We start from the raw sequence: 27,256 nt of genomic DNA, 5'->3' as shown, positions 1-27,256 counted from the left end.
AGCAACCTATTATGCGTAGTTTCATTTTCTCTGTCTCCTGATGAAGAAAGGCAAGGTTCCTTTCGAAACGCGTTGAGTGTGTTTTTATAATTAATTACACGGCATAAGCCCAAAAATATACCTCGTGAATAGTTACACGGGCCATGAAAGTCTAAATGATAATATACAATATCGTTTATTCAGTCTTTATTTTTAATGAGTTAACAACTGCTATCGGCCACGTTATTTACGCATTTATTACAAAAACGTGATATCTTCTTTCATTTCGAATTTTCTTTAGAGAACAGCAGTCGATGGGTATTACTAATCAACTCCACCATTGCTTTTGAATGTCAACGAGAGAGCTCTCAAATGCACAAAGTGAGAAAACTATACCGTACCGAAGATGATCGATCGTATTTTGTTGCATACGTTTCAGTTTTCTTATTCAAACAGAGTCGCGTATCCTAACCTAACCATATGGTACTATACGTATGATGAAAACACACTTCAAGCGCCAGTAGAGAAATTATACCTTTCTCGCTATAAATTTTCATAATAGCCTTTCCGTACTTTAACCAGACGCGACAAAATATAAACTAACCTCTGAAATCAATTAAGCACTCTGCCATCTCGAGATGTATCCCATTCTTACTTAATTTGCAGTATTTAGCCTCAAATTAAGAGGTCGTTTAGTCCGCCTTAATTTTTAACGAGTTAACAACCGTTATCAGACACGTTATTTACGCATTTCTTACGAAAATATGTTCTCTTCCATTTCGAATTTTCTTTACGTAACAGCTGTTGACGGATATTACTAATTAACTCCAACATCGCCTTCGAATGCCGACGAGAGAAACCGCTAGTGCACATAGCGAGGAAACGATGCCGAAGGTAATTGATTGCATGCAATATCATCGCTGGGGTGCATAAATATCGGTAACGGAAAATCATGCGCGCTTAATCGTTCGTAATAACGGATGTGCCAGCGATACGGTTCTCGCTGTAACTGAAGGACGACACACAGTTTAATATAGGAATTTTGAAGGGACAGAAAAAAGTCGTTGCTATAACGGAGTTCTCGTTATATGCCGTACTCGCTATTGCGGATTTCTACTGTATTGCATATGATGCCAACGACACTTGAATGGCCAAGACAATAGCGGCAAGACACATGAATCTCTCAGCTCGAACCAAACGTTGCATATTGATCATGTCAAATGGTCCTTGTCAACCTGGAGTGTAGGACCCATGCCTGAAGGAAATGAAATGGCGTATGGCTTTTAGTGCCGGGAGTGTCAGAGGACATGTTCGGCTCGCCAGATGCAGGTCTTGATTTGACTCCCGTAGGCGACCTGCGCGTCATGATGAAGATGAAATTATGATGAAGACGACACATACACCCAGCCCTCGTGCCAGCAAAATTAACCAATGATGGTTAAAATTCCCAACCCTACCGGGAATCGAATCCGGGATCCCTGTGGCCAAAGGCCAGAACGCTAACCATTTAGCCATGGAGCCGGACTGCCTGAAGGAAAATAATGATAATAATAATAATAATAATACACTGTTAGCAATAAACAATACTTGTATAAATATGGAAATTTCATAGGGGGATGTCCGGGGTGAAGACTGGTAGGGCAAAACCGACACAAGTGTAGGAAACAGAATAGAATGGAGTTAAAAAAAGTTAGGGTGGCATAGAGATTGTTACCACCAACTTCAAGGCAGCTCCTAGTTTATTCAGACAGCTGTAATAATTACCAGGATATTCTCCACTGGAACTCACACTGTTCACATCATTGTTTGTCTTTTAGCAAGCTTTAACTTGCAGACTCTTTTCCTTTCCCCCTTAAAATTTCAGATCCAGATCTATATCCCCCTTCTCACTAGTCAAAAATGTACTGGGTGTAAGGGATGATGGGGAGGAAGAACATTCCATAATTTGGATTTACATCACAAGCAATAATTCATGAAGTGAGTAAAGAAACAAACAAACATGGGACAAATCAAATCATATGTAGAAAGACACGAACATAATCAGACCAAAGAAAAAGGGGACTAGAGCACAAAAGGACAAGGGAAATCTCCTCAACAATTCCAGTTCTTTCACATACAATTCTTCTCAGCAGCCCTTGTCATTGTATTCATCCTATTATGTGTTTCTGTCTTTATACTGTAATAACAAAATTATAGTGCAAAATTCCAAGAGTGGGTTATTTGTACACAAGAAATAAAAACAGATTACAGTGGAACCTCGGATTGCGAGTAACTTGGTCTACGAGTGTTTTGCAAGACGAGCAAATATTTTAAATAAATTGTGACTTGATAAGCGAGTGAGGTTTCGCAATGGAAAATTCTAAGGGAATTTGATATTTTTCACCAATAAAGCATGTCAAAAACATATCAGATGTAAGGCTTTTCAGGCGTTTGCTCTATTAACCAGCGTTTCGTCTTAGGTCTGACACTAGACCCTGCCCACTGACGCTGGGTGTATGCAGGTGAGCTTATTAGAAGCCTTACCAGAATGCTGGTTAATAGAGCAAACGCCTGAAAAGCTTTACATCTGATATGTTTTTGACATGCTCTATTGGTGAAAAATATCTAATTCCCTTCATGGGAATTTAGAATTTTCCATTCGGAATTGCTAGGCGGGCAATAATTCCATTGTGGAGATTTATCTCCCGTATGCAGTTATCAGACTGTGCCTCCTATATAGTCTTCTGATAAGCTCACCTGCATACACCCAGCGTCAGTGGGCAGGATCTGACACATCCCACTCTGACGAGTGTAGTGTCAGACCTAAGACGAAACGCTGGTTAATAGAGCAAACGCCTGAAAAGCCTTACATCTGATATGTTTGAGGTTTCGCAATACGAGCGTCACGTGTAAGTACATTTCCACCTCCCCTGTGCCTCGGTTTCCCCCTCCCCCTGACACTCTCTTTCCTGGGAAAGTGAGTGTAATCATTTCCTGCGCTGGACTTCAGTTGGCGTGCCTCGCTCACATAGTCAACACCGTACGAGTGTACATGTTTTGTTTCTGTCATCTATGATATAACTGTTCTGCAACGATGGGCCCTGTGAACGAAAAGAAGGCTAAAAAGGAATTTGGTCGGAAGAAGGAGATGATTACAGTGGATGAATCTGTTCAATGACAATGCAATGTCACATTTTCGTGAAATCCTCAAAAAGAGGCAACAGTCATTGGACAGGTTCCTCATTAAAGTTGCATGAAAAGAAAACACTTCCAATGAGCCAACCGATAGCAGTGATTCCGTTAGTGAAATTCGTGCTACACAGTAACTCTTCTCATGTCATCTCTCGTCTCCCTCACACCAACAACGATTCTATTGTAAGGTAAAGTGCAGTTTAACTGTTTCACGTTATGTTTTGTTTTAGAAATGTTATGCGAATAAATGTTTTTGTGTTGTGGACGAATCATCCGAGTTTCAATAGTTTCTTATGGGAAAATTTGCTTTGATATACGAGCGATTTGGATTACGAGCATGTTGCCGGAATGAATTATGCTCGCAATCCAAAATTCCACTGTATATGCATTTGAGTGTAGAAATTCTTGGTTTCTGAGTTATCTGACTTAAGTATGATTTTAGGGTGTTCAACCCTCTGTCTGTACATAGGCCTCGGTTCGTTACCTTATAGACTTCTGAACAAGCTCTGACATTTCTCACCAATTTTTTACTGTTTGATAGGCTTCAACCAGTATTCTGGAGATAGTGGGTTCGAACCCCACTGTCGGCAGTTCCGAAGATGTTTTTCATGGTTTCCCATTTTCACACAAGGCAAATGCTGGGGCTGTACCTTAATTATAGCCACGGCCGTTTTCTTCCCACTCCTAGCCCTTTCTTATCCCATCATCGCCATAAGACCTATCTGTGTCAGTGCGACATAAAGCGAATTGTAAATTTAAAAAACTTCAAATTCACTCCCAGATCACTGAGGTAGCATTGTTCAGCTGAGGCAACAGACAGTGTGCTCCCCAAAAAAAAGTACTTTCCCTCCATGTGCCAATAATTTGGTGACTACCTTTTGTTTGCTTGCTTTTTGTATCCAAACAGATGGATTGGGCAAAGAAGTCTTGTCAAATTCCCTGTGCGTTCTTCTGATCTCACACTAATGGATTTTGTCTTTTACTTATTGGCATGCCTCAAAGAAGGTTTAATGCACCCAACAAGCAACAGTTGAGGAGCTGAAAGTAACAATTAAAAGACAGTATCTTGCAATTTCATGTGAAATGGCTTTTACTGTTACTGAATTCTTTGATCCATGTAGGCAGCGTGTTTTGAAAATTACGATTGTCAGTTGGAATGCGTGTAGACACAGGGTGCAATGAACTTGTTATATTTCATGGACTCTTTATTTTAAATTGCTTTATGTAATTTGTATTGTCCTTCAACCTTTAACCCGTATTTTTGTTCACAAACACAACATGTAGAGTGTGAGTACATCTTTTTGGGTCACCCTGTACATACACATTATAATACATCAGTGTTTTGGATACGGTTCCAGCCAATGAATGTGTAACAGACACTTCAAGTTCATTCTACACAAACTGTTAAACCAGAAATTAAACATTAAGCATGACCTAATGTTCTTTCCTACATATTAGAAATATATTGCTGAAATCTTGCCCTGTATTTTTGTTACAGCTGTATTTGTGAAGTAAGTTAATTATACTGACCTGTATTTTCTCAAGTACGCTGGGTGGTACAGAATTTGTGGCCACAGGAGCCACAGGAATGTAACCTGCCAACTTCGAACTGTGTTCCTTCAGGAAAGTCACAGAGTATTCTCCACTCATTGAAGGTGAAACCACAACAGGACGAGATTTCAACAGATCCAAAGCTTGTAGCAAGGACAAGAGAAACTCTCCACGGTCACCTGTCAGCTTGTCGTGTGTGTTGCCATAACCTGAAATAGGAACATATTCTAAGTTATATTTCCTTGCATCTACTATTTAATTACACATTATGATCTTCACAATTAGATCTGTATTGACATGTAACTTCAGAATACACTTTCAAGAGATGTACTGGTCCACCTTTTAAATACTAGTTGATATCCATTAACATTAAATAGAATTCATAGTCATATTAATTAGTGTAGTTCATGTTTTGGCCTCCTTCAAGAAATCCTCACCTAAAATTGACAGCACATTAAAAAATTCCAATCCAAAAGATGTACATATGTAGATTAAACACATAACAAACCACACAACATTTAAAATGAAAACAAATTATCAATGTCTTTCTTTGTCTTGACACCCACTGTTCATTTTAATATGAGTAAAATACAGAAATTCAATCGTATAGGCAAAACCTTTACTGTTGTCATAAACACACTCTTAATCCAGACGCTGATTACACATTAAAACTGAAATGCACCGTGCGATATCTCAAGAATGTTTCTGCATGGGAAAGGAAATGGTAACATAAAAATTTGATGACTGCTTATTGTTCATGGTAAACGTGCCACAAACATGGCACATATGACTAGAACTGATGAACTGGAAAACACCTCTTTACTGGGCAAGTTGGCCGTGCGGTTAGGGGCACGCGGCTGTGAGCTTGCATCCGGGAGATAGTGGGTTCGAATCCCACTGTCGACAGCCCTGAAGAATTTTTCCGTGGTTTTCCATTTTCACACCAGGCAAATGCTGGGGCTGTTCCTTAATTAACGCCACGGCCGCTTCCTTCCAACTCCTAGACCTTTCCTATCCCATCATCGCCATAAGACCTATCTGTGTCGGTGCGACGTAAAGCAAATAGCAAGAGAACACCTCTTAAAAAAGCAAAACTGCAATGAAAAATCATCTTAAGAAACTGTATCTTTGGGTAGAAATAGAAATGTATTCAAACTGTAACTTCGATGTAAACTAATGTAGACTCCACGAATGTAATTGTATCTCCTGAACTTGATAGAGGAGTAATGTAGATGTTGATTCCCATAGGGAACCTAAAATATTTGTCCTGAATGAGTAAATTTATAATACCAATATAATGGTCCGTTATTGGACATCATAAATTTTCCAGCTAAGTCATTCTTGGTTGCCTGCGTTTCGCCCTCGTGTGCTAAGTTAGGCTCGTCAGTTGGGACTTAGCACACCAAATAGCCTATGCAGTGGCCTCCACGGTATGCACTAGCCTTGCGTCTTGGGTGGTGTGCTAAGTCCCAACTGACGAGCCTAACTTAGCACACGAGGGCGAAACGCAGGCAACCAAGAATGAGTTAGCTGGAAAATTTATAATGTCCAAAACGGACCATTATATTGGTATTATAAATTTACTCATTCAGGACAAATATTTTAGGTTCCGTATGGGAATCAACATCTACATTATTTGATGACCAGGCAGGCATCTATTTTTGGAAATGAGACATAGCTCTCATAGTGCATTGGCACTGCTGCTGGCTTCAAATAGCCTATGCAGTGGCCTCCACGGTATGCACTAGCCTTGCATCTTGGGTGGTGTGCTAAGTCCCAACTGACGAGCCTAACTTAGCACACGAGGGCGAAACGCAGGCAACCAAGAATGAGTTAGCTGGAAAATTTATAATGTCCAAAACGGACCATTATATTGATAGAGGAGTTCGCCACTGGCTACATCAGCTTGGATCTGCTCAGCAGGTGCATCTACATTGCACAGTCCACGCATCCAGCGGCATGGAGTGCTGTTGAAGCTGCCAACGTACAGTGATACTAAACCAGAATCTAACTAGTCATATCAATAATTTTGTCTCGTACAGTAACCTAACCCTCCCTTTCAGTAATTTTTACACTGGCAGTATTAAGTATTAAGGTTGCTGTGCAACCTAACCAAACTCTAACCTAACCTTGTCACTAACATTGCTTTCCGGTAAAGCAGAAGCCAACCAATAATAACAGCAACCACCAGGTGTCATTAGGGGGATACCATGACTTACAATAACTATTTTAAGATCAACAAAAATTATACAATAGAAACTTTCTTAAAACACATTCGGCTATTCAATAGTCTTGTAAACTATTCAGTTACAATGAATACTTTCTTTGACATTCGTACATTTTTCAATCCTTATGGGGTCCTCAATTCTTCTTCTTCTTCATCATCATCATCATCATCATTTCCTATTTCCAGTCTTCTAGGTCAGATTGTGAATCAAAGACCTCCCCTGTTTTCTCTTTTTCACAGTTTCCCCTGGACGAGAACGCCAGAAACTGCACGTTGCTTTTGGAGGACGCCCCAACCTTTTCCGAGGACTCTACTCCCTTTGTCATTTTTATAGGCTACTAGCTGATGTACCCGTGCTTCGCTACGGGATTCTCAGAAAGACTGACTTTGTGGTTTTCCTAACTGAAATCAACATAGGTCATTACAAAAACGTAAGTATGAATGTAGCGATTAAAAGCAATGCTATCATATAAAATACTTGATCAAATGGAAAGCCGCACGTTTTATCACTTTTAACGAACAGTGCTGCGGTTAGATTGCGGTGCCAATCTAATAGTCCAAAGTTCCAGAGCTGGGATGACCAGGCCGTAGATTGCCATGAACACTCATCTGCCATTATTCCGCTACATATGCACACTGTTCATTCCAATCAGTGCCTGAGAGTAGGGATTGAATAGCCCGAATGCTATGATGATCCAGTGTGTTACGTACCAGTAGTATCAGAAAATTTATAAACCAGGGGAATGGCATGCTAAAGAAGAAAGTTATCTAACTCCCCAGCTACTTCCCATCAATATTCAGGCAGGCTGTTACACTCTGTACGACTGGGCAAGTTGACCGTGTGGTTAGCGGTGCGCAGCTGTGAGCTTGTATCCGAGAGAGTGGATTCGAACCCCATTGTTGGCAGTGCTGAAGATGGTATTCAGTGGTTTCCCACTTTCACACCAGTCAAATGCTGGGCCTGTACCTTAATTAAGGCCTAAGGCACTCCTAGCCCTTTCCTATCCCATCGTCGCCATAAAACCTATCTATGTCGGTGCTTCGTAAATCAAATAAAAAATACTCTGTACGCAGCAGTAATCCTATCTACCGGAGATGAGGGGCAACAGAAGACACAAAGCACATCACGACAAACAATGGTCAATGTAATGTTACTGTTATCAATGTTATGAGCTTTCTATATTGTAGGCCTACACATTTAGTTTTCTTTCGACTCTGTGATTTGTAAAATATTTTATTCCGTAAACTGTAGTTTCTTATTCTCCGACTTTACATACCGATTTTCATTAAAAACTGTTTACCCATTTTCTCGTTACTTGGCGCTGATATGGACTTAGTAACAAAAATCCAAATTCGTGAATATATTTGTGATCATAGCCAGTACGGTAACAATGTATAAGACATGAATAATAGGAAATTTAATACTATATAACCTTAGTTATGTAGCATTCATCGATTACACCTCTAATAAGAAATATTTGAGAATTGCATTTTAGGCCTTCCCCTAAACTACCATTTCACTCAGCGTGAATAAAATAATTTACAGCCTAGATTGTAGCAATTTATTCCCCAACTTTGCATACCCATTTTCTTTAAAATACAACCACTAATAACATAAATAGTTAAGAATTCAATAGATTAGTACGATACACTTGCCACACCCAAAGGCATTTTATACCTACTCCTAGAATTTATTCAGACCGCCCCAGACATGGGGAAACAGACCAAGAGACCATCAGCCTTATCTGCTCAAAGCCATTGGCCTCTACAGTACAGTACTGATGTCCATCTCCTCCGCCATAGATGTCGTTGAGGTCTTCACTCATAATCCTGAGCTGGGACCCTTACCAGATATTACACACCGGGTCACTGTGCTCTGGGACTCGCATAGCCAGGGGCGCCACTCCCTGGGTAGGGCTGCCTCCAAAGAGGATCCCTACTTGCTACATACCCTCAGATAATAATAAAAATCATAAAGAATACAAGTTAAAATAAACTAGAATCAAAGACGTTTAAAAATATATATATAACACACAAATACATTAAAACCATCTTGCAGCAGCAGCAACAACAACGACAACGACAACAACAACAACAACAAAAGGAGCATGTGAAAGCATTTTGATTTAATACCACTCAGGCTGCCTACGTGCCACTTGATGGCAGGGAAACACATCTCTTTTTGAGCAATTTATGGTTGAGATTTAATTCACTTTGTTGGAAAAACACAAAATGTGTCACTAAAAATCTTTTACATGTTGTCATCATATGACATGGAGTGCTGAATGGACATTTTCCGTCCTTCAAAAACCAACTACCTCTGCAGGTTTGAACCTATGATCGTGGAATATGGAGGCTGACGATCTACCACAGATACACACAGACATATAGAATGTGTTTAAGGATTTCTTGATTTCCTATCAGTACAATATTTTTTCATTCTGAGAGATGTTGCCTTCCTTTGTTCTGTTGAAAACACCCTCCCATTAGAACTTTTATTGTTCTTGGTCTGTAGCCTGGTGTTTGTCTTTTGAACCCCCTCCCCCCCCCCCCCCTTGCACAACAGCCCCAGAGGGCCATGGCCTACCAAGCGACCAATGCTCAGCTTGAAGGCCTGCAGATTACGTGTGGTCAGCACGACGAATCCTCTTGGCCGTTATTCTTGGCTTTCTAGACCGGGGCCGCCATCTCACCGTCAGATGGCTCCTCAATATTAATCACATAGGCTGGGTAGACCTTGAACCAGCCCTCAGATCCAGGTAAAAATCCCTGACCTAGCCAGGAATCAAACCCGGGGCCTCCGGGTAAAAGGCAAGCATGCTACCCCTACACCGTGGGGCCAGCGTGTGTCTTGAAGTAGGCCTATCTTAATTTTTTCTGTTTTGTTTTTGAGATAGTCTATTGTTATTTGTAGTTCTTTAATATCCTCATCTGTCCGACTCATTGACTGAATGGTCAGCGTTGAGACCTTCGGTTCAGAGGGTCCTGGGTTCGATTCCCGGCCGGGTCAGGGATTTTTCTTTGAAAGGTCGAAACAGGGATTTGAGCTTCCGGTCTTGAAACACCGGGCGTGTATGAAGTTCCATGTGGTTGTGGTTGCTCATATATTGGCAAGACGAGAAGGCTTGTCAGCACCAGGGTGAAAAAACACTACAGGTTGGTAAAGAATGTCACTCTTTCATCCTCCATGGAGAATGCCATAAGCCAGTCTGCCATAGCAGAACATTTCTACAGTACAGACCATGAAATCCTCTTTGACCAGGCGAAGGTCATCGCACTTGTAAAAGACTTCTATGCTCGACTGGTAAGGGAAGCCATAGAGATAGAGCTGCGCCCAAATAACATCAACAGGAAAGACGGCTTCAAGTTGAAATACATGCATAACACCACCATGGAAAAGCGAGACGCACTCAAGAAACTGTCGACAGAGGGCGGTGAATCACAGCACGACAACCCTTGAGTCCAATTAGTGCGGTAGGCTATGGATAGTACGGTCATGACTTCTATGTTCCTTCGAATTTCTTTGCTCACTGTCGGGGGCAGAATTTAACATACCCTGATGAAGGCCAATGCAATTTGGCTGAAAACTCGGCTTCATTAAATAAATATAGTACCTTTAATGCAGTATTCATTTATTTCTTTACGTTAAACCAGTCTTTTATTTATCTGGATCATTTACAGTACAGTTCTATTTAGCAGGAATTAACAAAATCCTACATTTTTATTCTCTTGCTTCACTTTTGCCTGTCTGACCATTATTTTATCACGAGACATAACTAAAGAACATGCAAAAAATTAAACATTACCTGGCAGATCGACAGCAATGACACGATAACCCAAGGCAGCTAACAACCTTAATGTCTCTATCTTCTCCCATGTTTCAGAAGAGAAACTGCGGCCATGCAGCAGTAATACAGACTGTCCTGTAGCGGTCACACTATCAGGAGGTTTAGCTTCACGGTAGAAAACCTTCACATCCTTCAATAACAGAAATGAAAACACTCAAATAAACTAATGTCTCCTAAAAGTAAGCATCACCAGCTACATCCAAAATACAAGGTATGTATACACTAGAAGAAACTAAAGTACAATTTAGTTACCTTTAGTAATCATTAACACCCTACTTGCAAAAAATAATGAAACATCATGCGATTTAACAAAACTTATACAAATTTCAAGAACTATTCCGTCTATCTTCCTTGTCTAGAATAGTTGAAATAATGCAGGCATGTGTTTAAATGAAATAAGTTAATCCAAAACTCCTGCGCTAAACATTATTTTTAACTCATAAGAAATAATACCATAATGCAAGCTGTAAACATACATTTTTATTCTATTATTTTATTTTTGTTCTTGGTTGCAAAATGGTCAATCACATGGTCCTTCAATAGTTGATCAATCATCAATTCCTTCACGAGCTTTTTTCTCTATAGAAATGGTACTAAGACTGCTGAGTCTTTCATTGTTCAATGTATTATGCAAGTAAGTCTTTATCCTCTTTATGCTCTTACTCCTTTCAGAGGAAGCTGCAGTCACAGGAATGTTTATATTAAATGAATCAATTTTGACACTTCCACATACTCTGGATTGAGGTCACTGAGAACAATATAATGTAAAATTTTTTGAGGGGACAAACGTTTTTCTATATCGGAATAAATGTTAATCAATTCATTTTCCAATCTTTGTCATACGACTGCTACGACTGTTCAGTTTCATAACAGGAAAGCTCTCTTTGTAAACTATGAAGCGAGTTGGATCCAAAAAACTCAACAAACCTGATTCTTTCAAAATCGCCTAACCGTATTTCCATTTGCATAATTAAGGTGTCAAGAACTTCATACGTTAACATTTTGAGCATTTGGAATGTCCTGTTATCTACATTTACCATTTATTTTGCTACATTTTTCAACGCAAGAGAATACCGTGTTTTCTGATCGCATGCCCTTGAGGGGACCAGTGGTTTTTCTATTTTCAGTATTGCACAGAATTACATCAGATGTTTTATGTTACAGTAGAGCAAGGAGATGGTCTGTATAAATAAACATTTCTCTATAGAGACAGAACAAATAAATTAATTGGGCGTTCTTGAGTATGTTAAGCACCCAACAGCAGAATTGTACAACTCACTGTCCCAACTCTCATCATTCTCTGCAATGTCTTCAAAAACCTGTCTTAGATCATCACAGTGTGAAAATATTGTGTGGACTGCTCTGAAATGAAAGCTCCAATGGGTAGTGCATGCTTGTGGAAGTCTGAATCCTTTGGATTCCAGAAGATGTGCTCTTTTTGAGGATCTACTAATAAATGAATGAAACGCTGTCAGATTATGAACGAAGAGCCTGACTGATTTTATTGTTTTGGAGCAATGGAGAAGAACAGGGTTTAACTTGTGGGCATAACAGTGTAGAAATATTGCCCTTAGGCAAACTTGTTTAACGTAATGCTGAACACGCCCATGCTTTCCTGCCATTGCGGAGCACCCGTCATATGTTTGACATACAACTTTATCAATCACTCCCCACTTTTGTAGAATATAAACAATTCATTCTGATAAGCCTGATGTACTGTAGTCTTATCGGTCGAAACATCATAAAAGCCTATGAATCTTTTTATGGGACCCTGTTTTGAGCAGAACCATGCCTGTGATCTATTTGATACATCCAGGATTTATATAGTTGAAGTAGTAAAGGTGTGCTTGGTTCAGCTGGAAGGATGTGGGTTCACTAGACAAGAAGTTGAAAAATTTAAGAAACAAGATTTCCAGTTCTGGTGAGGTTCATGGTTCTGAGTTTAACTCAGCCTACAACAAAAGTGAGTACCAAGTTAATTCCTAGAGGCAGAGTCAGCCGGGCCATAGAGCTAATCTTTCTTAGGGTAGGCATTGCCTCAAATGACTCCAAGTAGTTTTGCCACTGGAAAAGCCTATGAAAGAGGAAGACTGTGCCTTGAATTACTTTTGGTATTAATTTGGAAAGCCATCTCCATACAAACCATGAAGGCCCTTGGATAAGCTTCCACTATCCGTAACCTTGGCACTAAATGAGATAGAGCGGTTAGCTCTATGGCCTGGCTGACTCTGCCTCTAGAAATTAACTTGGTACTCTAATATAACCATTAATCTTTTGTTACTGGCTGAATACCAATGAAATCACAAGAATCTAACTCTGCTTTGATTGTCTCCCAAATTATGGCAGAAAGAGACTCAATTAATTTATTCTGTATTTCGCTTGATGTGCTTTTAAAGCATGATGTGGACTTGAGATGATCTGCAATTTAATGTTCCTGTTTTGAAAGAAGATCTAACAACTCTAGGTAATTGCACCTGTTGATTGAGTCTTCCCCTTCAAAACTATCTTGAAATCCAAGCTCTTGTTTCCCAAGAAAACGCACAATGTCAACAAGTCTCTCAACAACAAGCCAATTTTGTTTCATGACTTTGTTATGTTTAACGGCTTGAATTCTTGCACCTTCAGATAAAGAATGTTCTATCCTTCCGCGCCCCAGTCAACGGAATCTCTCTTAATTCTGAATACGTTTATTTCAATTTTGATGCTTCTCTGCTTTTTTTTTAAGAAAGGTTTTGTAACAATGACCCCATTTAAAGTCTATTCCTTTCCACCATCAAACAAAACACACATATAACAAAAAAGCTCCTTGCTTTCGGAACACGCTCTTAACCATGAATATCGTGTATACCATAAAAATTGAAATGTTCTTGCAACTTTACTGTCAAAATAATATATCTAAATTAGACATTCATATTTAGCTTTTTATTTCACACTTCTCTTCCAAGATGAGAACGGTTTAAATTTTAAAGACTTTAAAAGGCTCACCAAGTTCCCGAAGGGGCCTACTTCACTCATTATTTCAATGTGAGTTTCAACCAGATGATGTCAGTCATGTTTTACGCAACTAACAGAAACTCAGAATTATAATTGGTTGTTTCCTTGTCTGAACTGTCACAAATAATGACAATAATGCACTGATTGCCTACTAATTCAAAAGAACATCTCACAATTAACAACAAGGTACTTACTTGTCGTGTTCGCGCTGGGAATTTCTATGCACTCAAATAGTAGAGGAGGCATGCCTCACTGGGGCCTGGACCTTGCGCAGAGAGGGGCATGGGCAATAACCTAACTTCCCTCTGCCACCCCGCTCTTAGTCCCCAAACTGACGGAACGCAAACAAAACAAAAAGTTCTGGATGAGTCGAGTTACATCCTGCCTCCCTGTCGGAACAAGTAGTCTGCTGTTGCCATCTAGCAGGCGATCAGCGAAGCACATCATCGGCTGTCGTCATGTATCACATATCAAATAGAGATTATTGTAGTTTTAGCAAAATAACAGCAGATAAATTTGTTACGATATTTAATTGTATTTCTTAGGGTAGGCATTGCCGCAAATGACTCCAAATAGTTTTGCCACTGGAAAAGCCCATGAAAGAGGAAGACTGTGCCTTGAATTACTTTTGGTATTAATTTTGAAAACCACGTCCATATAAACCATGAAGGCCCTTGGATAAGCTTCCACTATCCGTAACATTGGCACTAAAAGAGGTAGAGGGGGTTAGCACTATGGCCTGGTACTAATTTTTGTTGTAGGCTGAGTTAACCTCAGAACCATGTGCCTCACCAGAATTGGAAATATTGTTTCTTAAATTTTTCAACTTCCTGACTAGTGAACCCACATCATTCCAGCTGAACCAAGAACACCGTTACTGCTTCAACTAGATAAATCCTGCTGGTATCAATAGGCGTTCAAATTTGAAGCACAACACAACTCCTCTCCTAGCTGTCCAAGGATTCCACTATGGTATGATCCTTAGAAATTTACCCTTCTTTAGTACCACTGCCGAAATATTTCCGTGATTTGTACACCAGACAAGGTGTTTACAGGCATTTTGGAAAGAAGAGTGCAATGATGGTGGAGAGTAAGTAGGATGAAAATCACACAGGGGCTAACAAGTAACTAATTATATATAAGGCTAATAGATGGTCAGGCTAATGTTTATGTTGAAGAGATCTAGAGGGCATGTGAGAGAGTACCAAAGGAAAGGACCTTAGCTGTACTGGGGATTATGGGATTAGGGATATGTTATTATAGGCAAACAAAGGCATTTATGAGCGTAATTGGGCCACGGTTCAGTGAAAACTGATAGTAGAATGATTTGGTGGTTCAAAATAGTTACAGGAGTTAGGCGAGCAATGTTTGTTGTACATAGTATACATCATGTATTGAAAGGTATAAAATGACAGAGAGGAATTCAGCTGGCTGAAAACATAGTAGGTATCCAGTTTGGCCTGTACTGATGACTTCATCTTAATGACAGACTCTGCTGACAGCCTAGAACAGAGCCTCTCAGGTTGCATGCACCGGTGCATTGCATGACTTCGCTAGGTTGACTAGAGTGCACATCTCACTACTCGAGGGGCCGATGACCTGCGATGTTAGGCCCCTTAAATCAACAAGCATCATCATCATTATCAGAGCCAAGTTGGACCAATGCATGGTGCACAAAACCTCTGCAGCTCTGTTTCCACGCTTAAGATTTTGGGCGTTTGAGAGGCCCTGCTCTAAAATCTAATATCTTAGAGCCTGAAAAGAGGTGCAGGGAATACAGTATAATATGAAAATTAGCTTTTTCAAGACTGAAGTGATGTTAATAGGGGGAAACACCTAAGAGGACTGAATGTCAGGCAGGGAATATGAGACTGGATAGGTGGATCATTCAAGTACTTATGATATATATTTTCCCAGGATTAGTATGCGAACTTCAGCACTGTCACAACATTTTATGTTAATAATAATAATGTTATTCGCTTTATGTCCTGCTAACTACTTTTTTGGTTTTCGGAGATGCCGAGGTGCCAGAATGTTGTCCTGCAGGAGTTCTTTTACATGCCAGTAAATCTACCGACACGAGGCTGACGTATTTGAGCACCTCCAAGTACCACTAGACTCGGCCAGAATCAAACTTACCAAGTTGGGGTCAGAAGGCTAGTACCCTAACCGCCTGAGCCACTCAGCCCGGCACATTTTATGTTGAAACTTAGAATGTGGAATAAATATTATAAATAGATTTTAAATTGCACGGCAAGTGTTCCTTGTCACTGCTGGGGACCTATCATCCTGCCCTAGAATATTAATTTTATAGTTAAATATCGTAGAACTGTCCGCCTCCGTAGCGTAACGGTTAGTGTTATTAGCTACCGTCCTCGGGGGCCCGGGTTCAATTCCTGGTACTGCCAGAAATTTAAGAATGGCAGGAGGGCTGGTATGTGGTTGAAATGGTACATGCAGCTCACCTCCAATGGGGGTGTGCCTGAAAAAAGAGCTGCACCACCTCGGGATGAGGACATGAGTTTATTTTTATCATAGAACTACGACATTTTGGAAAGTAGGCTAGGAGGGCTGAAGGAATGCTGTTACTGGCTGAATTCATTCAATATTGCATCATTCCCCCACCCCCCCACCCAGTTCAGTACAGAACACACACACACTTAAATGAAGTTAACCCTCCTATGCTTCGCTTTCCTCCGCATATATGCTGAAAGTAAACCAATGGTGGTAGTACTGTCTGAGCAAGTGACATAGCTGCTAAGAATAAAAGAGCATCGCTCTTCATGCCCCTTTCAGTGCACTCTTGCATGAAAGTTGTTTTGACTGTGCTTAAGTTCTGTCATAATCTGCAATGGATTTTTTAATTTCTGTGTCCTGATTTCTTAAAGGCACATTCATGTAATTTCCAGAGAAACACAGGTAATGCCTATAGCACACACTTCTGCTTACTGATCAACCCATTCGACATTTGCAACCATAGGGAAATCAGAAGGATCATTATTCAGTTAATCCGATGGCTGGTTAACCCGAGACTCATTAAGAGGGCTTCCACTGTATGTCGTTATCTGTATTCAATAAGTCAATTGTATGTTGTCTTCTTACTCTTTCCTGGCTGTATGTGTACCCATAAAACAGCCACTCCCGAGCTCAATCAGGGTCGGCTCGTCTGACTCAGAGAGAGTATACCCGACGTTCTTGCATTAGATCTAGCGGCACTTCACTTTTCCTTACGGACGTCTCAACAGTTCATTTCCGTGTTGCCTTAGGACGCCCTCTTCCTCTCTTCGATTGCAAGAGTTCTCTGTATCAGATGGTGTTCGTCACGTCTTCTAATTTGGCCATACCAATGGAGCTGTTTTCCCTCCACCTTGTCAGTGATGGGCACAACGAGATCCTCGCATATGTTCACTGCACACTTTGTCATACAGAGTGATATCCACCGACCATCACAGCATTGGTATCTCTGTGACAGCATTCGATGAACATTCTTCTTCTGTCTTGCCCAACATTCAGAACCGTACAGGAGGGCAAGCTGGATAATGGTTTTGTACACTTCACCCTTCAATTTGACTGGCATCTGCTTATCACACAGAACACCAGTAAGAGACCGCCATTTCATCCAACCAACACCAATGTGGTGCTTGTGGGCCCATTTGCCCCCACAACATTGTTAACCTATGTACTCTGGAAGAATTTATTGCAGGTTCTTTTAAATGTGCTAGAAGAGGAAGAGTTTTTAATATCTACCAGGAGCACGTTCCATAACCTCAAAGCAGTGACTAGAAAGAAATATAGGTAGTTATTTATTCAATGCAGTACTGTTTTGAGGAATTAACTGGGCACGTATTAATTTTATTATAAAGAAAAAAGCCTAAAATTGAACTATAGGATGGGGCTGTCTGCAGAAAGCAACTAGTAGACAAGGATTTTAGACTTTTCTCAAGCACTCTCGTAGCTATGTCTTATGTACAAAGTTTACAAGCATGCTTATACTAATTAAGGTGACTAATAAAAAGTTCAACCCAGTGTCGTACACTGATATTGGACCTATCATTGGATGCTAGATATGTCCATTAAGTCAGGTAGGGTGAGGGTGAATATGAATATTATGCTGGATGGAAAGAAGGTAGCAAAAGTTTATCAGTTCCAATACCTTGGCAGCAGTGTAAGTTGAAATGGCCGTTGTTCAGATGAAATCACCAATAGGATTCAGAAAGCTCATTTGTACCATCAAGTCAGGAACCTCATCTGGGACAGCCAAATTATTTAATATCTAAGAAAACTTTGTATCAGGCTTCCTTTGTACCAATAACGACATACAGTCTGGAAACTTGCACCCTCAACAGAAGGGATAACAGCAGACTCCAGGATGTGGAAATGAAATTCCTGAGATCAATGCTGCAGAAAACGAGACAAGATAAAATCCGGGATGAAAATATCCGTGAAAACATCCAAGTGATATCACTCAATGAAATTCTAGCAACATCAAGATTGAGATGGTTTGGTCACATGAAGAGGATGGATCTGAAGAGAGTAGCACAAAAATGGTTTGTCAAAGATCTGGAGGGAAAGCAACCTAGGGGCAGACCAAGGAGATGATGGATCTCCCAAATAAGAATGATCTGCAAGGAAGAGGAGTGGAATTGTGTAAAGTTGAATAAGATTTGCTTGCATAAACATAAGTGGAGAGCGTTCTTGCACCGCACCCGGGAAAGTGGAGATGGTTAAATGATGGTGGTGGTGGTGATGATGATGATGATGATGATGAAGGTGGGGGGTGAAACCAGGTATTGGCATGTAGCCAACTCCTGTCAATTAACACCAAGAGGTCTGTTCAAGCCTTACATCCCTATCCGACGCACGAATCACCATCAACAGCGTCATATGCTCTCGCTCAATATGACCGCTGCAGAGAGGTTTGGAATTAAATCCAGGCTTTTGGCATGCAATCTAGTGATTAGAAATTATATACCACCACCTTCCCTACCCCGCCGGCCAACATTCTGATCATAATCTGATCATTAAAAAAAAAAAAAAATGTATTCATATGGTGGAGGCTTCAGTATCAATCTTATGTTGCAACATTCTGATGGTGAAAATTTTTTCGACAAACAGAACTAGACTGGCTAACCATGGTGTCGGACCATATAGACTTTAATGCTCTACCGACCATTGTCACCAGGCGGTCGCCGTCAATGATACCTACAGACTCGTAATAGGTTGTCTGAGATCTACACCACCAGAAATCTTTTACTGCCTAGCAGGTATCCCATCTCCAGTTATCCTTCATGAAGCTGTAACCAGTTTAGGCAAGTTTAGGAATGAGAAAAAAAAGGCATAGAAAAATGATGTGAAATGATAACTGAAGCAGGAGAGAGGAGAGATCCTTCCTTCATGCTTGCCAGGGACCTACCAACCTGCCCCAAGAAGTATTCTTACTTACACAGAAGAATTAAAACCGAGGCTGTGTAAATCTATAAAATGCGGCCATTTTCCTAATGCCTCCAATAGAGCTCAAATCATATCTGACCACAAGGCTGCTATATTTGGTGAAAATAAGAAGGCTAATCTAAGTCAAATAGGAGTGCCCAGGCCGATCGTTGTCGTGGATGTAAATTAATGGTGTGTGGCCTCAGCAGAAGTCTCATGCAGGTCTTTCGAGTTGACGCCTTATAGGCAACCTGCACATCTATGATGAATTCTAATGCTGAAGACGGCACACAGGTTATAACTATATTCCGTGCCACGCAACATCAGTACCACCGGTCACCACTTGTATCGCAAACACCTACACGAGGAGTGATTGTTGTTTGTTTCCTTTCGCAGCCTTCTCGTCGACAACGTGATCAGGTGGTGCACAAGGCTGCTAACCTGTCTACTTAGAAACTAAGATAAGTACTAAAAGACCTTTTTCTCTTGCTGTACAGACAATATGCGCCGCGTCCATAGAAAAAAGACTCTCGAAGGGAGTGTGGCCTTGAAGGGGCCACTGTTCTCATGACAGAGATTGGCCTAGATGTGGAAAGATAGTTTACAGCTACTAAATGACCTTCTTTTCTTGCTGTGTAGACAGTATGCTCCTTTACAGGTTCTACTGACTTGTGCTTTTATTCTGCAGGTGTTGGGTACAGAATTTAACTCTCATCATTCCTGGGAATCACAACACATTTTCCAATAGCAATGCTAGTAGTTACTTCAGCAATGGAGAATGCAGTGTGCTACTCTTCACTAGGTTATAAAAGTAAATGTACTTCTGGTGGCAGGCTGGTGGGTTCCTGGGCATCTAATTGAACACATCTCTCTTCTGAAATAATTTCCACATAACATTTGCATCATTTCTACTTCCTTACAATGTTATAAAGTTGCGTGGTGCGGCATAAATTTTTACTGCACACACAACCAGCTCCCAAGTCAATGAAATAAACCAATGAAGGTTAAAACCCCTGACCTAGCCAGGAATCACACCCGGGAGGCAAGCATGCTAAGCATTTAGCCATTGAGGTAGGCTGTCATGAAAATACGAGCCACACTCCCTTTAAGAGGCTGTTTTCTATGGCCACAGCGCGTATTGTCCGCACAGCAAGGAGAAAGGTGTTTCAGTTGATGCATAGAGATTAGAATAATGTCTTGTTGAGTGTACTGTAATGTCCGAGCCATGTCAAGTTCGATTTCTAACCTGTCTCTCACCTGCTGGGTCTAGAAGTTGTACCAGGCAACACAATCTGAGAGGCCCATATATTGCAAGAATATAGTGGTGGTGGTGGTGGTGGTGGTGGTGGTGGTGAATATGGTTTTAACAGGAAATACAACTGGGCAACCACCCTCTATATAACATTAATCAGAGAGAAAAATGGAAGAGATCCAACACTTTAAAAAATGAAGATATTGGCCAAAGAAAGACGAGGGCCATGAAGGGCATGAAAATTGAAAGACTCCCTAGACCTCGAGTGCTCTAATACCGTTGGGGTCAAAAAAGAACAAGAATTGACCAAGGGAAGTCTGATAGGATAGATGAAAATGAGGAGCCTGGCACAAGTAAGTGGAAGCAATTCCAGGACTCAGCTGAGGGCCCCATGGTCACTAACCCACGCTCCCAAGTTAAGAGCCCTTGGAGCCCTTTTTTGTAGCTTCTGACAACAGACAGGGGATACTATGGGTGTGTAGAATATATTATTACCAGCAACTCTACAGTTCAAATCAAGGAGAAGTTTTCTTCATTCCACAAAATACTCGATGAACCACCTCCAAAATTCCGGTTGAGATCTTAGTATTCACTCTGGTCACAAAGAAAACTGGATGACGTGGAAAGTGATAACAAGTTACGTTTCACAGTTGATCAGTCAACAACCAACTTGGAAATAATGGGAATTTGCTTGTGACTCCACTCAGTGCGAATGCAGTGAAGAATAAATCATTCATGCAACACCTGAAACCTGTGATTTGGCAAAGCACTGGTTACAGTAAGTTATATTTAACATTCATAATGGTTACAGAACCAGTTCCTAATTTATACTCATTTGCTTTATTTTCCCTCTGTAACATTACGTTACTTCGGACATGACAAAACAGATCGCACGGAAACGCATACTCTGGCCATCAGGTCTAGTAGAAAATAAGAATGTTCATCCCAATGAAACTCAATATTCTGTATATCTGCATCCATTCCTTCTGATAAATTAGACTCAAACTCAAATGTTAAGTTGATAACACAGATGTAAACTGATGTTTGTCAGTGTGAGGTTTTTGGTTTTCAACTGATACTCATTGTTCTCCTTCTTTAAATCATTAATGACTCATTAACAGTTTCAGTACAAGTATTTTCCAGTAGGGTTATGCATCTAAATACATGTTAATGAAGTAATCATTCAAACACCGGCAATGAACCGAATATGCCTAAAATATAATTTATGCATGTGCGTACTTCATTCCACACATAGGCCTATACAATTCTCCTTACAGTTTTCAAGAAGGAATGGCCTATGACCTATATGTTAGGCCCTTTCAACAATCATCATCATCATCATCATCATCAAAAACAACATCAATCACCAAGGAAATGCTTTACCCAAAATGTGATTTCATAGCACTGATTTCTTTCAGTCAGTAACATTTCCCAAAATCTGTAACAACCTGTAACTTACTTACAGCCTTGTCATTCATAATTTCTCACAGAAAGGGTATGTTCAAGAGACACCATAGTACATATTATCAATCACAAAATAACTAAAACAATTAACACTTCATACCAATTCATGACATAAAAACTCTCATTCATTAAGTTGCTATTAATGACACTCTTATTACAACTTATAAAGTCATTATCTGACCAGTGGTTCACAATTACTATACTGCTCATTAAGCTTAACTTGTCCACAAATTCTAAAAAGAAGAAAGAAACAAGAATATTGGGAATGACGGTCAACTCACCATTACTTTCACAGTATTTTGTGAAATAACCACATTATTCTTGGCTTCTTTAGCAGACTCAGGCAAATCTATGCTGTAAAGATTCACAGTTTTCCAATTTATTTTGTCTGAAGATTTTGTTAGGTGTGCCATGTCCTACAGGAAATTAAGAAATAACGTTCTTCAGTAATTATGTAACAAAATAGATCATGACATAGTGTAGTCAACCTTCCAATGATAAGAGAACTGACAATGCAAACAAACTTGGCCTTGATAATGTCAACCACATGCACATGCATAAAATACGTTACCATGTGCAGGTATGTAATAGACACAAATCACAGTTACCTTTATTATCCCTCCAATTTCTGGGAACTGGATTATGCCAGAGATGGTCAGTAACAACCAGAGGCACACAAGGCCAACGCCGACAAATAATTTAACTCCAGTCCTCATTCTTGTGCCATGTGATGATAACCTTCAATAACAAACAAACAAACAAAAAGAAGTTAGCTTGGTCCTGACGTTATCTTATTTCTTTTCCAGATACTTTGCTTTCGCGAGAGAGTCGTGTTACTATTACTTGTCCGAACTACCAGTGTTCGTATATTCAGAAAGTTTACGAGAAAAATTTAGCAGATATAACTACAATACACAAATTGGTGCGGTTTGATCGAGTTAGTAAACATAGGAATTATGGAATTGTCTCGTTAATTTAGTCATCAATGCCGCTTTGATCCATCTATTTTACTAACGTCAATAAAATTACGCAATGGAACAATTTATAAAATCTCACTTTTTAAAAGACGGTTTGGCGGCACAACTGCGGCATCTTATCAGTTGCACACATTATCAGGAGTACGTGACAGCGATATTGGACCAACAGTTCTCAGAAGTATATTTCATGTACGAGAACCAAAACTATTTCGAAGATTCAATTAAATTTCCATGAAAACATATGAACAGCCACCACTTTCGACTCCCTCCTCTAGGGTCCCTAACTCATCAATTCTACAAAACTAGGGTCCCTAAATTCAGAATGATTATGCTGCCACCTCCTGGAAACGCACCAAACTATTACAGATCTGTAACACCCTGCCACCTAGGGGACAATACTGTAAATTAACGCGTTTCTTCCTCTCCGTTCTCTCCACTCTTTCAACCCAAAGCAGCCGTGCGCGTCGGTTGAAAACAAAGAGGAATGTAAAAGCGAAGTGCGAAGGGAGGGGCAAGAGGGAGAGAGAGAGGATGAGAATAGAGCAGGTTGAAATTCTGGCATTAGTGCGTTCTTCGATCTGTCAGATGTAGCAGCGCTGTGAAAACACGGATGACTAAACAATCATTAAGTGTTTTCATATTTTTCTGAATAATACACCTAAAATTAACTCATAAGTGTTAAATATTAGGCAACGAAAAATGTGGCACTATTTAATAAACATTAGAAACGCGAGACTAAATAGACAAATACAAACATTCGGAAAAACTGTGTGAATAATATGTGATGCTTTAGCAGAATATTTTATTGACAACTATCGCAAAAGGGAATATTATATTCCCTTTAGAGAAAGGAACACTTCTGTGACATTACAACCACAAAATAAACGTTTATTGAGTGATCAGAACGAGTGTTCCCGCAAACAAAATGTACGGAAACGCGCGATGGGTGGTCCAGAAGAGATGGGGTTCTCAGCATCTTCTACTATACCTAATAATTATCGCCGCCGGAGGAATACTATGCACAGGTAAGACATAAAATTACGTATATGTGGATAAGGTCACATTGTTTCTCCGTTTCACAGCGGTCTTGACTGTCTGATATACCATCATAGATTTTTTTGTGACAGCGTCTACCGGCAATGCGGCGTGTTTGAAAGAGCGGCGATGACATTTCGTTGAGCTGTCAAATTGTTGAGCAGCAGTATTCTTTAAAAATAAACATTTATAAAAATGCATGTTAGCCCTCATAGAGAGAACATTTTCACTGGTTCTATTATTAGAAATTAGATATCTTTAGTTTATAGGCAAATCATTGTAATTTGCAAGAGCGAGTGTCATTTTTCTTCGTTTCTCACAAGTCTCGTTTACATTAAAAAAAGGGACATTGTATTCTTTAGTGTTTATGTGTGAAACAATCATTGTTAATGAGAATACGGTACTGGGTGTGTACTGTATGCTAATATTGTTTTATTTTTCTGAAAAATACACCTAAAATGAATTGATAAGTGTCAACGAAAAATGTGGCACTATTTAATAAATATTAGCAATGCGCCGCTAAAAATAGACTAATATAAATTTTCGGAAAAACTGCGCGAATAGTATGTGTACAATCTGAGTTATTTCCTCTTTTAAGCTGACAGTAAATGACTGTACTGAGAATTTGCTAAAAGAATATCGTTTAAAATGCTCCACCCAGCATTGAGTCGTGAACCATTAGAAAGTACTTCAGCATAATTGTCTTTTCATACCCCGCCAGTAACTCTGTATTTTCTGTATTTTGACCCATTATTTAACTTTGCACATGAATATCCTCCCAGTTTGGTGAACAATACCATACATCGGATTCCTGAGTATATAGCCTACCGAAAGCTGACATCCCTGGTCAGTGTTGTTTTATTGAAATATTGTAATAAATCATTCGATCTAGTGAATAATATTACATTCACATCATTCGTTCATCGCGGTGAAAGTTAAATCATCCAAATGTAACATTTGAGATACAATTCTATACCAATGAAGTGAGCTTTGGATTCTTATTCCATCGTATTTTCTCTCTCCATTCATATCATCACACCCCTCAAGCCCCGCTGCTTTCTGCGCGTCTTCCAAAGGCTCAAATCCTGCGTATAGTCATGGTTCAATAGATAACATTTTCTTTTCTGAAATCAAAAGGATATTATGCCTCACAATTCTCACCTTAAATTTACTTTTATTACTGATTCTCATTTCCTGATGTCCGAAGATGCCATTTATTGTATCATGGACTGTCAATGGAACCAGCTATGCTTCTATATCTATAGCGAAAATTGAATGACATTTAGTTCGTCTTTACTCCCCGCATTCAAAATGGATGACGGTGACTTCCATACGAAGGACCTATGGATGTGGATTGTTGATACAGAAAGGAATAAATAAATAAATAAATAAATAAATAAATAAATAAATAAATAAATAAATAAATAAATAAATAAATAAATAAATAAATTTACTGGCGGCTATAGAATGATTTGGTGAAGGAAAGAGATAACAATTCAGTGACTTATGACACCAACGTAATATTTAGTGTACGAATCGACCTGTCTTACACAAACACTGTAAACGTACATACATACCTTTCCCCTGTGGGTGGGGGCGGTAGAATAGCGTCCACAGTATCTCTTGTCAGGCTTAAGAGGTGACTAAAAGGGACCCCAGGGGCTCTTACAATGGGAGCGTGGGCTGGCGACCACGGGGCCGTTAGCTGAGTTCTTGTGGTCGGCTCTTCACTTTCTCTATCATATCCGACCTAACTTGGTCAACTCTTGTTCTTCTCTGACCCCGAGGGTATTAGATTTCCGAGGCCTAGGCTGTCTTTCATTTTCACACCCTTCTTCGTTTGGCCAATACCTTCATTTTCCGAAGTGTCGGACTCCTTCCATTACTTTTCCCTCTGATTTAAAACAATAACAACCACCACCACATACATACCTCATTGTGGACCGTTATGCCTTTCAGCTAAGCTCAGATCATTTTTAGGAAGAGTTTTCAGTGCACTGTATCGTCTTGTGTAGGCTAATACAAAATTAATACATATATTTTTACAATTTGATTTATGTCGCTCCGACACAGATCGTATAGTGACGATGGGATAGGAATGGGCTAGCAATGGGAAGGAAGCCACGGAAAACCATCTTCAGGGCTGCCGACAGTGGGGTTCGAGCCCACTATCTCCCGAATGTAAGCTGATAACTACCTGACCCAAACCATGCGGCTAGTTGTTTAATAATAATAATAATAATAATAATAATAATAATAATAATAATAATAATAATAATAATGTTATTGGTTTTACGTCCCACTGACCCTTTTACGGTTTTTCGAAAACGCCGAGGTGCCGGAATTTTGACCCACAGGAGATCTTTTACGTACCAGTAAACAGGAGACTGGCGTAGGCCTATTTGGGAAACTTCACATAATACCGTACTGAGCGGTCATCAACACGCCGACTTGGACTCTGAAGACCAGCTCCCTACCGTCTGAGCCACTCAGTCAGAGCAAATTTTATAACTTTCATTGATCTGTCTCAATCTCATCCTTGGCTTTAACAATACGAAAATAATTGAGGTATGAGCAATGCATAGTAATGCTTTTCGTAATGCGGCCAGACGCTGTCGCTGTTATGAATGGTGTGAAAGTGTCGCTCATAAGAGTTGTTTGTTGTGTGCTAAGCAGACTGATACGTAGGAGCACCCTCTGGCTCAGTGATGAAAGCAACGGGAAAATACCTCATTCCTCACTTCCCTTGCACACCTCTTCATTGACACTTCTATAACAGCTGATGCCAGTTAAATCTCCAACAAATCTATCCTTTGGTATGAGGACTGCCTGCTGGGTCTATGAAGTTAAGTAAAGAACTAACAGTAAAAAAAGAAAAGATTATTTACATATGTTTAATAATTGAACTCCCAATTTGTTGTATACCAGATCGATCCTTCGGCCCTATAAAACTGCTAACTTGTCGGTGGTGTATTGATAGAATGGCCCTTTCTTCATTTAACTATAGGGTAGAAGTTATTTCTGAATTGCTATATTTCGTAATGAAGGAAGTCTCTCTTCTGAAATTCCAGAGGTATGTTTTTATATGTTTTAAGACAAAAAAAAAGCTTCCTTCCACAGATGCTGTAGTAAAATGAAAATGGCGTATGGTTTTTTGTGCCGAGAGTGTCCGAGGACAAGTTCGGCTCGCCAGATGCAGGTCTTTTGATTTGACTCCGTAGGCGACCTGCGCGTCATAACGAGGATGAAATGATGATGAAGATGACACGTACACCCAGCCCCCGTGCCAGTGAAATGAACCAATTACCGTATGGTTAAAATTCCCGAC

The 27,256-nt window shown here is 39.9% G+C and overlaps 1 protein-coding gene across 1 annotated transcript in view; it reads right to left on the bottom strand.

Moving 5' to 3' along the window:
* Positions 1–23,177, bottom strand: part of LOC136884363 (putative protein-lysine deacylase ABHD14B) — a 30,456-nt gene extending 7,279 nt beyond the window's left edge. The window contains exons 1-5 of the mRNA XM_067156501.2: positions 22,973–23,177; positions 22,525–22,654; positions 22,198–22,332; positions 10,735–10,906; positions 4,681–4,910 (exon numbers count right to left, since the gene is read on the bottom strand). Coding sequence (XP_067012602.1) covers positions 4,681–4,910; positions 10,735–10,906; positions 22,198–22,332; positions 22,525–22,632 — 645 coding nt within the window. The 5' untranslated portion in view covers positions 22,633–22,654; positions 22,973–23,177. The remainder of the gene's footprint in view (positions 1–4,680; positions 4,911–10,734; positions 10,907–22,197; positions 22,333–22,524; positions 22,655–22,972) is intronic.
* Positions 23,178–27,256: the final 4,079 nt, after the last annotated feature.

This window comes from Anabrus simplex, chromosome 12 (genome assembly GCF_040414725.1).
Source record: "Anabrus simplex isolate iqAnaSimp1 chromosome 12, ASM4041472v1, whole genome shotgun sequence".
NCBI lineage: Eukaryota > Metazoa > Arthropoda > Insecta > Orthoptera > Tettigoniidae > Anabrus > Anabrus simplex.
This window is presented reverse-complemented; position numbering and strand designations above follow the sequence as displayed.